Genomic DNA, 11,105 nt, shown 5'->3' on the forward strand with positions numbered 1-11,105 from the left:
TTAAGACATTATGGAAGTGCGTGGATTTTAAATGTGAGCGCAAAGAGTCCAGCATCGTGTGGACAGCAGGTACGGAAGCCCCTCGGGTCACTCTTTAACAGAAATAAATGCGGCAGTGAGGCTTTATTGGCGGAGATTACCTGAGCGACTCTGACCACTGCTGCCGTGCGTACCACAGACCCACGTGTGTGTGTGTGTGTGTGTGTGTGTGTGTGTGTACGTGTGTGTGAAAGCTACCACTAGTCGCCCCCAGTGCTCTTCAGTCTCCACTTTCCCTTCTCACCGCAGACTGAACGTCACGTCCGCACTTGAACTTGAGTTTTCTCCCATCGTAGAAGCCAGAGAGCCACACAGAGCCGCTCAGAGCCGCACGCACAGTCCGGGGGATGCGGGACTCACAGAGAGCAAACACAGTGGCTTTGCTTTGACTCGAACAGTTAAAGTCTCACCCGCCCGGCCGCTGCTGTCAGTGCAGTAGAAGTGCCAGCCACTTGGCCACATTTCGAGAAGTGCCGGGAAGAAAACTGGATTCCTTTTTTACGCACGCCTCCACCGGGCAGGAGCGGGTAGTGTCCGGCGTGGCCGGATAGTGGACACAGTTAGAGACTGACCATCAGGAGGTGACCTCTCGCCTCCTTCCGTCTCTCCATCCTTCACTCTCCGCTCCTCTCTCGGCTCGCCGCTGACAGATGGTGTAAAAGCGACGGAGAGAACAGCGACCCCCTCCCTCACCTCAGATCGAAGAAAGGAGGCGCACAGACACTTTGGCACCGAACTCCGAACGAGCGCCCGGCGCTGCGCCACGGCCGGCCACCGCGGAACGCAGGAGCCACTGCCCGCTGAAGAGATCACCTCCAGGGCGATATTCGGCCCAGCATCTAGTGGTCAGCTCGGGGGACCAACAAGCAGGCTGTTTGTGGGCGGATTGGTCGGTTATAGGAGCCGGAGCGGGAAGAGGAGGAGGAGAAGGAGAGCCGACCCTTCCAGCGCCGCTCTCCGGGCGATGCCAGTGTAAATGCCAGGGCGATGTCCCGACGCAAGCAGGGGAATCCGCAGCACCTGTCCCAGAGAGAAATAACGCGTAAGTGTTGACACGTTCACAGCTTTTCACGCGTGACTGTGCAGAGGAGCTGATTTATTGAAGTACTTTTTCCGGGTGATAAAATGAACATTTTCAGAGCTGGAACAGAAAGTTTGCTTCCCCGAGGCCATCCTCTCCTCTCTCTCGGTTTACGGAAAAAAATAGACAAACGCTTTATTTTGCTTATCCGATGATTACTCTCTATAAATAATTACAGTGAATTTAGAGTAAAAAAAAAAAGAAGTCCACAAGCACGTGTCGGACTTTTACTGTAAAAATCGCTCGTGGAGAAATTGTACTTTATTTAAACTTTATTCTTCCACCTCTTGTTTGAAATGAGGGGCGAGCAGCGTGATCACTGCGGGGATAATTACACTTTATTTTTAAATTTTTTTCAGCTTCACGCGCTCCCCGGAACACATTAAACAACGCTTAAAAAACAAACAAACAACGCACCTCATATTAGAAAAATACACTCGAGCTAATTCTGCTAATTTCTTTTTCACGAAGACAGCGTGGATCCTTCACGCTGAAGCGTCAGAAAACTTTACACGTTTTCAACAAACAGTATTGTCAAATAAATCGTAATTTTATTTCCTCGCGCACATTTTAAAGCGGCTCAGTTTTACAATCTCTTACAATCTTTTATCGCCGTCTTCTGAATTTTGCACGTTACGGTTTCCCGTCCGTCCTGTTCGTCTGTTTAATTGGCCCATCTCTTTCATGCTGTTTTCTGCCGCACGCATGCAAAGCTCATTCCTCCCGTGGCTGTAATATTAATGCCAGGTTTGGATTATTTAATAGGTCTGCAAAAAGAAAGAAAGAAAGAAAGAAAGAAAGAAAGAAAGAAAAAGGGTTTCAGGGTTTCCCTCACGGCACTTTAATGCGGAACACAGTGAGTGACGGCGTCTCGGAGATAATTCTATGGAAGATTAATTTCCAACACCTCCAAGAGTCCGCAGCTTATTATTGATTTATTTTTAAACAAACTTATGAGTCACATTTAACGTCTTAATTACTCAAATTAATTTCCAATGATAGGATCACGTTGCCACTAAACTTCTCAGCGTCAAATAATATTTTCTGGCCTCAGATCAGTTTTGCTGATGAACGAAGACAAACAGTAAATCTTCACTGTTGTGGCTGAGCTCCTTTTTCATCAAAGCAGTGGTTTTATTTATTTTATTTTTTAAGATCTGTATGTTTGGTACCTTACTCACCTCTGTGCTCCAGCTGCAGGTTATTTGGGGAGACTTCTCCTGTGTGAATGCTGCCAGATCAGATCAACTTACACTACAGTGTATCAGTGTTCACCTCAGTGTGTGTAACATTTACCTCTCGGACTCAGCCTGAGTGCATGCAGGGGTTTGAGGCCACACAGGCATCTGTTTGCTGCAAGGCCATCGTGGTGTCAGCCCAAACAGAGACAAACACCTGAAGTCACTAAGTTAGACTGAAAAATGTGCCCTCACATTAGGAGCAGACAGAGGCAGCACTGGTGCAGGCCCAGGCACTGTTTCTAATGGTATCAGCCTTTGCTGCTCAGAGCAGACGGACAGACTCGAAATATGAAGGTGGAGGTTAATAAATGAGCAACAACGCATGCTTCTGCACATTCTGTAATTTATGATTTACACACACACACACACATGCATTTATTTATGTGAGCGTAGACGTCAACAGACACACACACATATGCAAATGAACACACGTGAGTGAATCCTCCACTCATGCCAAAATCTTCAAAGAATTCTTCTGGAGCTGTCAGGTGATCAAATCCCTCTGACCTGGCTCTGAGTGCCGTGTATTTATAATCTGGATTTTGCAACATGACACACTCTACAAAATAATAGTTGTGCACTTTTGAAGAAGATTTGCTTCTTAGTATATATGCAGGAAGAGCGAGGAACGGCGAGGTAGATTTTTGTGGGCTTATTTGTCAGTGCACTTTGAGAGGCCTCAGTCACAAAGTGTGTTCCGATGCTCCCAGTTTTCTGCAAATCTTCCTGATTCTGATCGCAGATCATTCACACAGTTTTAAAAATCCTCCATTTCTTTCCTTTTCCCAATTGATTAAATCAACAAGCAATCACAGTTTGGATCAGCTGATCGTTGTTGCCCTCACTGAACACGGAAGAACCACTTGCATGTTTATTGTCTTCTTCTACACTAAATATGCACCAAACCCAGCTCTTCCCTATCACAGTAAAATCAAACAAGAAGCCACCCAGAGCGGAATTTGGTGCAACTTTTCCCTCAGGGGCATGAGCTTCATCAGTGGGACTTTATATTGTTGTGTTTGTCTCACAGATTTGGGTGCATTTTTTCTTCTCGCAGCAGCAGCAGCAGCAGCAGCAGCAGCAGCAGCAGCAGACAGTTTACACCTGAAGGTGCCTTCTGCTTCTCATTCACTCCAAATAAGCCTGGCTTTGCTCTGAGAGGCTGATTTAAGCATGAAAAGACACAAACAGGACGAGAGCTGCCATTGTAGTCTCTTTCTCTCTCTCTCACACACACACACACACGCACACACACACACAGAGACACACAGAGGGCTGTGTGTAAATTGCACTTGCCCACTTGAGATGCATGTTTCCTTTCGGCTTGTCAAATAGCCACGCACCCTGCTGGGGCTATGTCTTTGTTAGAGAGAGAGGCGAAGAAAGAAGTCAGCATCTCCTTCTTTTAAGCGTTCTCTGGATGAGGTGTGGTTCAAATGGCACAAATGAAAATGCACTGCTTCACTGTGGCTCATTAAGGATCACATTTGTGAATGATACGTAATGAAAATCCAAATAGTTTAATGCTCATTATTTTCATAAACGTCTCCCGACTTAAAGGGTAAACAACAAACAAACAGAAAAAAACGTATTATCATATTATTTCCACGGTAAACTGACATAAATAACGTCTGTGGTGGCGCGGCGTGGCGTGTTTTTTCTAAAGAGACATAATTTGCGCAGCTGCCGGGTTTTAAACCATCAACCAAATTTTTAGTGGTTAAAAATAAAAATTTGTGTTTCCTTAAATTTCACACAATTTTTCTTCCCTGTAAATTATGATTTAAGAGCTTTTTATTCTTGTTGGAAATTAGAAAACATTTATGTTAAAAAACATAAATGCAACCTTAAAGGTGGAGTGTGTGTGCGGATGAGCAGCAAGTTTTCCCCAAAGCATGCCTGAACGTGCACACAGTTTCACACAGCTACATAACACACGCACACGCACACACACGCACACACACACACACACACACACACACACACACACTCCAACATATCCTGCATACCAGAGTGCTGGTTTTCTCAGCTGAGGCTTTGTAAGCTGTCTGTCTTCTTCTGTCTCTGCGTCTCTTCCTGCTAGGGGGAGCTCTCAGGCTGTCAGAGCCACAGTGCACTGCCAATGAGAGAAGTGGAAATGTGCTCTGTGTGTGTGAGTGTGTGTGTGTGTGAGTGTGTGTGCGTGTTAATCAGATGACATCAGCGCTGAAAGACCACATTCACCTCTCTTAACTGTCAACAGCTGCACACTCGACTGTCTGCCTCTCCGTGGCACTTCTTATTTAGAGCATACATGTCAATTCACAGCAATGAGTGACTGACACATTTCGTGTGTGTGTGTGCGTGTGTGTGTGTGTGTGTGTGTGTGCGCGCGTGTGTGCGTGCACCATTGCGTATGACTGGAGCCACATTTTAAAGTTGTAGTAAATTCCTGTGTGTAAATATTTCTGCATGTATTTTTGTCCTGTGGGTTCTTATTCAAACTGTTTTAAAACATATTTCATAATATTTCGTTTTTCATTAGAAATCTACAAATGCAAGTTTATTTGATTGTTTTTTTATTTCTGTGTATTTTTATCTATTTGGAACATTTAAATTTAAATGAGTAAAAGAATAATTGTAGCATTAAAATGAATGCATGTGCTGTCATTTTGGTGATTCTGAAAATTTTTTGCATGTCACAAAAAAAAATTAAACAAACAAACAAACAAACAAAAAAAACATTAGTCACCATCTTCACCTTACAGAGGTTAAAGCTGAGATGTTGAAGTACACCTCACACTCAGTTATGCTCTTTGGATGATGAGCCTCTGACACAGTTGCTCTGCTTATTTGTGAGTAGCACTTGTTTTCCGCTGCAGCACCTCCTGGGCAGGTGGCTCTGCTCTCATGTCTCTGTAACTCGCTGTGGCTGCTGTGGCAGTGGACTCAAATACACCATTACAATCCTACAATCCACTTAAGCTTAAATTGGTCTTTATTTCAACCTCGACTGAATCTGAAAACAGGTTGTGAGTAAAAACACGTTCTCGCATGTTTTTAATCGCTTAAACACTGAAAATGATCCTTTGAAGTTTCAGCTAAAAGAAAACAAAAGCCAAACATTTCTGAGGCATTTTTAGTCTCATAGGTAGAAGAAGAGAGGTGACAGGAAGTGAGTGAAGATTGAAACTGGGGGGACGTGATACCGTTTGCTTCCTTTAACACCTGCTAACAAAGCACTCCCGTACAGCGTCGACATATTTACAGCCAAAGTATAGAGTGAAGTTTAAAATGTTACAATAAATGTTGAAAATTCATTTTTTTATAAAAAGAACAAGAGGCTGGATTATCTACAAAAGTAAATTAAATGACTTTTAGTCGTCAGCGTACAATAAATATACGTCACAAACGCGACTGAAGTTTTAAAAACTGTATTCTCAATACTGACTTTGTATGGAAAGCCACTTCCTGTTTAGACGAAAGTGTTCTGAGGGCACATCTTAACATTGACAGTCTCTGCGGTGGCAGATTATTTTCATCAGTTTGAGTCTTCCTTTCACTCGTCTGCTATCACCGACATCTACGGTCCATCACGTACGAGCTGCATCGGACCGTGTGTGCGAGTCACGTCCAGGACCAACCTCGGCTTTGTTCACAAATAAAAGTCACTCTTGCAAAACAATAAAAAGCTCATAATTTTAGATAAATAAAGTGGACGGTGCAGCAGTGTGTACACGTGTGTGTGTGTAACAGTACATAGTGACAGTGCGGGTAAATAAAGAGTTTATCAGTCGACGAGTAAGCGAGCCGCTGTCAGCTTTGAGTGCGTGCAGTGAGGGAGTGTGTTACACCTCTGTGTGTGTGTGTGAGTGTGTGAGTGTAATGTGCAGTCTCAGCCACAAACATTATATCTTGATTTAAGTGTGTGTGTGTGTGTGTGTGTGTGTGTACGAGGTAATGGTAAAAAAACACAGAAGCCAAGTCGAGTTGTGATCATTTTAGTCAAGACCCACACACACACACACACACACACACACACACACACACACACACACACATTATCACTGGTCTCAACTGGCAGAATCTTTCTGGTTCTGGGAGCAATTTGGGTGCTTTTCCCATCAGCCTAACTGTGGCGGCAGATAAAAGTAAAATCGTGAAAACAGCTCTCGAGGAGAGGCGGAAACAAATATTTGATTGGCATGTGGCCAGGAATGTGCTCTCCCGTTTGTGTGAAGGATACGTGTGTGAAAGATTTCCATGGATGTACAGCACGTGTGGTGAAAGGTGGTGAAACGAAGGGAACCAAACCCCAGTGATGATCACCTGCTGAGGGAAAACATTTGCTCTGAATTCAAAACTAAGAGAACCTACAAACACTGAATTTCCAAAGCCTTCTGCTTCAACTTCTTCAGATCCGTCGGGTCGCTGGTGATTTGTGTAGGTTGGGGTCTTGTTAATGCACACCTCTTTGTAAAGACATTTAGCAGAAGAACAATGAAATAAATTCATCTATTTTAGCGCACAGCTAAAACGAGACTCTCTGGTCGATGTGGAGAGAGTAAACCTGCTGTGTTATAGTAGTCATTGATATTCAAATGTTCCCTTTCCGCTGTCTCTTGCTAAACGATATCTGCGTATCGCTCTAACCTGACTCACCGAAGCCTCATTAGGCTGAATCAGGCTAAAACCAGGTTTTTGCACACACATTCGGGGGTTTGCCGCAGACTGTGACAAAGTTTTGATGCAGACTTTAGCGGATGTGCTATTTACAGTATAGTTATGAGAACTGAGTGTTTGTGCTTTCTCAGTGTGAATCTGTAGTAAAACAAAACAAATCAAATTCTGCAGCAGCTGATCGGCGTCACAGACACAGGAAGTCAGCTGTGCATTTAAGACTAGCTCTTTAAAAAAATCATATTAGTAATAATTCTAATATGAAGTTAGATTTGCATGGGGGGGGGGTCACCATACATGTAGATTGGATTTGTTCCAGGTCAGCTCACTGGTTTTATTCTCTCTAATGTTTAGTACTGGGAAACATGCTACCACTGTACAGGACAGATGGCTGCAGCCTGCAGGCCACACACACACACACACACACACACACACACACACACACGCACACACACACACACACGCACACACACACACACACTGTGAGTCTTAGAGGTGCACAGACTGATATTTTCTAACATATAATGAGTGCAGCACATACACTCCAGTGCAGATGAATATCAGCGGGACAGAGACTGAAACAACTATGAATACAGAAATGAATTTGTATATTTGTACTGTATTATATATGATACGATACAAGTACAATATGGTCTTTGTATGTTTAACAGCAGACCTAAAACAGGTATATGGTAGCGAGGGGTGGGGTGTTCCATCTGGAGCCTTCATCCACGTTTGACATCCCAAATCTGTTTGCATTTCTAATGTGGAGGCTGAGACAAATGGCCAGCCTGCTGCTAATCCATCATCTTGTATTAGAGACAGAGAGAGGTGATGGTGATGAGTTTGCTCTTCATCATCATCAGCATTCCTGCTTCGTTTTACCTCAGAGGGTCAGTTGTTCCTCCACCCTCGTTCAGACCTTCTCGTTGCTTTTGGAGGCAGCCCTCACTTACAGAGCTCGTTCCCTCATGAGGCTGTTGGCCTTTGCAAACACCACACATGTGCTCTCCTACTGCTGTTTTACAGCAACATTCAGAATACTGCACAAAACCCATCTGCTCATTCACAAACACTGAAAAAACATGTACGAGGACTACGGCAACCCACTTTGGGTCATAACCACATACTAAACAAGCACATTCTCAGAAATGACAAGTTTCAACTGAACTCTCATACATGCGGTTTTTCCATTGGAGTATGTGAGATTAGCAAAGACTCCATTGAAAGACGTGGAGAGTGACGTAACCCAGCGTTAGATCTAGTCAATGTAGAGCTTCTCACTTACACCTTTGCTGAGTTCTCATTTTCCTTCCTTCCTCAGAGGTGTGAGACTAAATAAAAGTGTGTGTGCAGTGCAGCAGTATGTGGTGTATATTATCCGCACTTTGGTCTTTCAGATTGAAAAATTCTGAAATATATAGTTTGTGACGTGTTTGAGATGGTGGCTGAAAATTCAGCTTCTTGGACTTTTAGATGTCTTGAAAAAGCTTCAAAGCGTGATGGAGGCGTGACTGCACACATATGAAGCTGCACTGCTGGGTCGGAGCCACCACACAATGACCATTAAGCCTTATGTTAAGTGAGTGAAGTGCCGCCTGGTCTAAATGGTACTTTAATGCTATTTTGCTTGTTGGTCACGATTCTGATCGTTCTGTGTCTGCACAGCAGCTCTTTTACTGTGTCGCTCAGGCACGTGGTAACCTAATTACACGTTTGCGTCATGTATAGATTTCAGCATGTGATGAGCAAACATACACCCAGATTAACTCTGACATGTCTCCTCTGTTTTGTTTCTCATGCAGCGGAGGTGGAGCATCCAGATGGCGCTTTGCTCTCCGAATCCCTACCCTCCAACCCACTCACCCTGCCCTCCAATCCACTTGGCCTACGTCCCCATCCTTTGGACCCCAGCTTGGCTCACACCCTGCCACCTGGCCTCCACTCTGACCACGACCTGCTCACTTGCGGCCAGTGCCAGATGACTTTCCCGTTGGGCGACATACTCCTCTTCATTGAGCACAAGAAGAAGCAGTGCCAAACACCGCTGCTGGCCAACGGCTGTTATGACAAGATGAACGACCGAGGAGGAGGAGGACAGGGAGACAGTCCAACTCTGCAGAGCCTTCATCACTACGTGCAGAGGGTGGAGCTAAGAAAGGTGTTGGAGCCAGTAGAGGTCGGCATCCAGGTGACACCAGAGGAGGAAGATGAGGTGGGAGGAAGAGGGGAACGAGGTGAGAAGACACCAACCAAAGGAATTTGCCCGAAGCAGGAAAACACGCTATCAGGTAGACGTGACATACGCAGCATTTTGGGAAACACACTAAAGCGTCTTCTTTCTAAGCAGTGCACAAATACATAAATGTCACTTTTATGTCTAATTAAATTCATGAAGTCAGCTCAGCTTCAGCTGCGTTTATTACTTTTTCACATAAGGGCAGGCCAGGTAGGTCTAAATAAATATTTTTCATGAATAATTGAACCCACAGTTTAAAAAGTCTGGTTTTCTTTGGCTAACATGAACATTTTTTGATGGTTTAAAGAGAATTTAAGTGAGACAAATATGCAAAAAGAAAAACCATCAGGAACGGAGCAAATCATTTTTGAGAGCACCGTATTTTCACTTTCTGATGAACGTTGCTGTGCAGACTCGTCAGCATGTTGCCAGATTCAGATTGAGGTTTGGTTTCTTTAAGAAGGGGGAAAAGCTCAAATCCTCCCGCTGACGCTTCAGTCTGAGCCTCAAAAACCAACCACAACTTTTGCTTTTTCTTTGTCGCATCGGCAGCTGTAGCATATTTATCTGTGACCTTTAGAGGTGTGAGCAGGTTCGTCCCAGGCTAGTCCCTCTGACTCAGAAAGTTCAAGCTCATTTCATCTGAATCAACTCGTATTCTGTTACAATGCACACACATGGACACGAGGCACCTCTGACAACAGCTTACAGACGAGGATCTGTACTTTCATTTATCACCTGGATGCATCGAAGGATATCAGCTGATGTGCTCTGGCACTGAAATCAGCTGCTGGGATAAGCTTGAGTTTGTGGCCTGCCAGAACCTGGAATAAACTATCATTGTTATCCGGATGTGTTATAGGTAATGATCAGTTTTCCGAAAATGCTGAACCATTTAATCCCAAAGAAAAATCTTTAGGTAGTAACAAACCAGCCATTTTTTAATCAGTCTAAATATATTCCTGTTTCGTTTGTGTGGTGGCGTCCTCTCGTTCAGCAGAGGAAGAGAGACGTTCATTTCATTAGAGGACATGGACAGCAGAGGGACAGACGAGGAAGAGGGGTGAGACAGGCAAATTAGGGAGGCAAATCTCTAAACCCCCTCAAGGACTCGGTTGAAACAAATTGAGCAAAACATGACAGAGAGACTCACCCCGACTTTCATGGAGAAATCCAGTCTAAGCCATCTGCTTAAAAAGGTGAAAAGCTCATTAAAATTCAAATAAGCAAAGGCAGAAAAAAAACAGCACGAGAGGAGAAGAAAAAGTGGGAAAAGACAGAAAGAGGGATTAAAAAGAGGCTAGTTTCATCCCCATTCAGTGAAGTAAAGAGGCAGTTTAGCAGGAGAGCATCTGTCTGTGTGTGTGTGTGTGTGTGTGTGTGTGTGGGACCAGCGGTTATCGCTCAAACCAGTCAAGACACTTGTAAAGAAGCCTGTGACAATAACACTGTGGTGCTTTTCTAGAGGTCAGTTTGAGCAGCACTGAGGATCGCAGCCTCGGTCTGCAGACTAACAGTCTGTTAGCACAGGCAGCATGGTTAGCATCGCTACTTTAAATCCTTCAGGCATTATTCAGAATGAATAAATAATAAAAGACCGATTTCCTGTGAACCTACACATTCCTCAATAATCTCACCAACTATATGTAGGCCTACATATCAACTGAGCTGATTAGTGGAATCAGCTTAAATGCTCCATGAACGAGAGCTAAACAAATACAAATGCAATGTTTAGGGACGTTTTAGTGCCGGCTCACCTGACTGAAACAGTTCTGAAAGCTTTGAAATGATCTATAATATTTTATTTTTATTTTGAACTTGATTAAGAAATCTCATCACATGTGAT

At 44.0% G+C, this 11,105-nt stretch overlaps 1 protein-coding gene across 1 annotated transcript in view; it reads left to right on the plus strand.

The window, feature by feature from the left end:
• The first annotated feature begins 345 nt into the window (after nucleotides 1–345).
• Nucleotides 346–11,105, plus strand: part of bcl11ba (BAF chromatin remodeling complex subunit BCL11B a) — a 35,780-nt gene continuing 25,020 nt past the window's right edge. Inside the window, exons 1-2 of the mRNA XM_031736957.2 lie at nucleotides 346–1,081; nucleotides 8,826–9,311. Of these exons, the coding sequence (XP_031592817.1) occupies nucleotides 1,027–1,081; nucleotides 8,826–9,311 (541 nt within the window). The 5' untranslated portion in view covers nucleotides 346–1,026. The remainder of the gene's footprint in view (nucleotides 1,082–8,825; nucleotides 9,312–11,105) is intronic.

Source organism: Oreochromis aureus, linkage group 19 (genome assembly GCF_013358895.1).
Source record: "Oreochromis aureus strain Israel breed Guangdong linkage group 19, ZZ_aureus, whole genome shotgun sequence".
In the NCBI taxonomy this organism is placed as follows: Eukaryota; Metazoa; Chordata; class Actinopteri; order Cichliformes; family Cichlidae; genus Oreochromis; species Oreochromis aureus.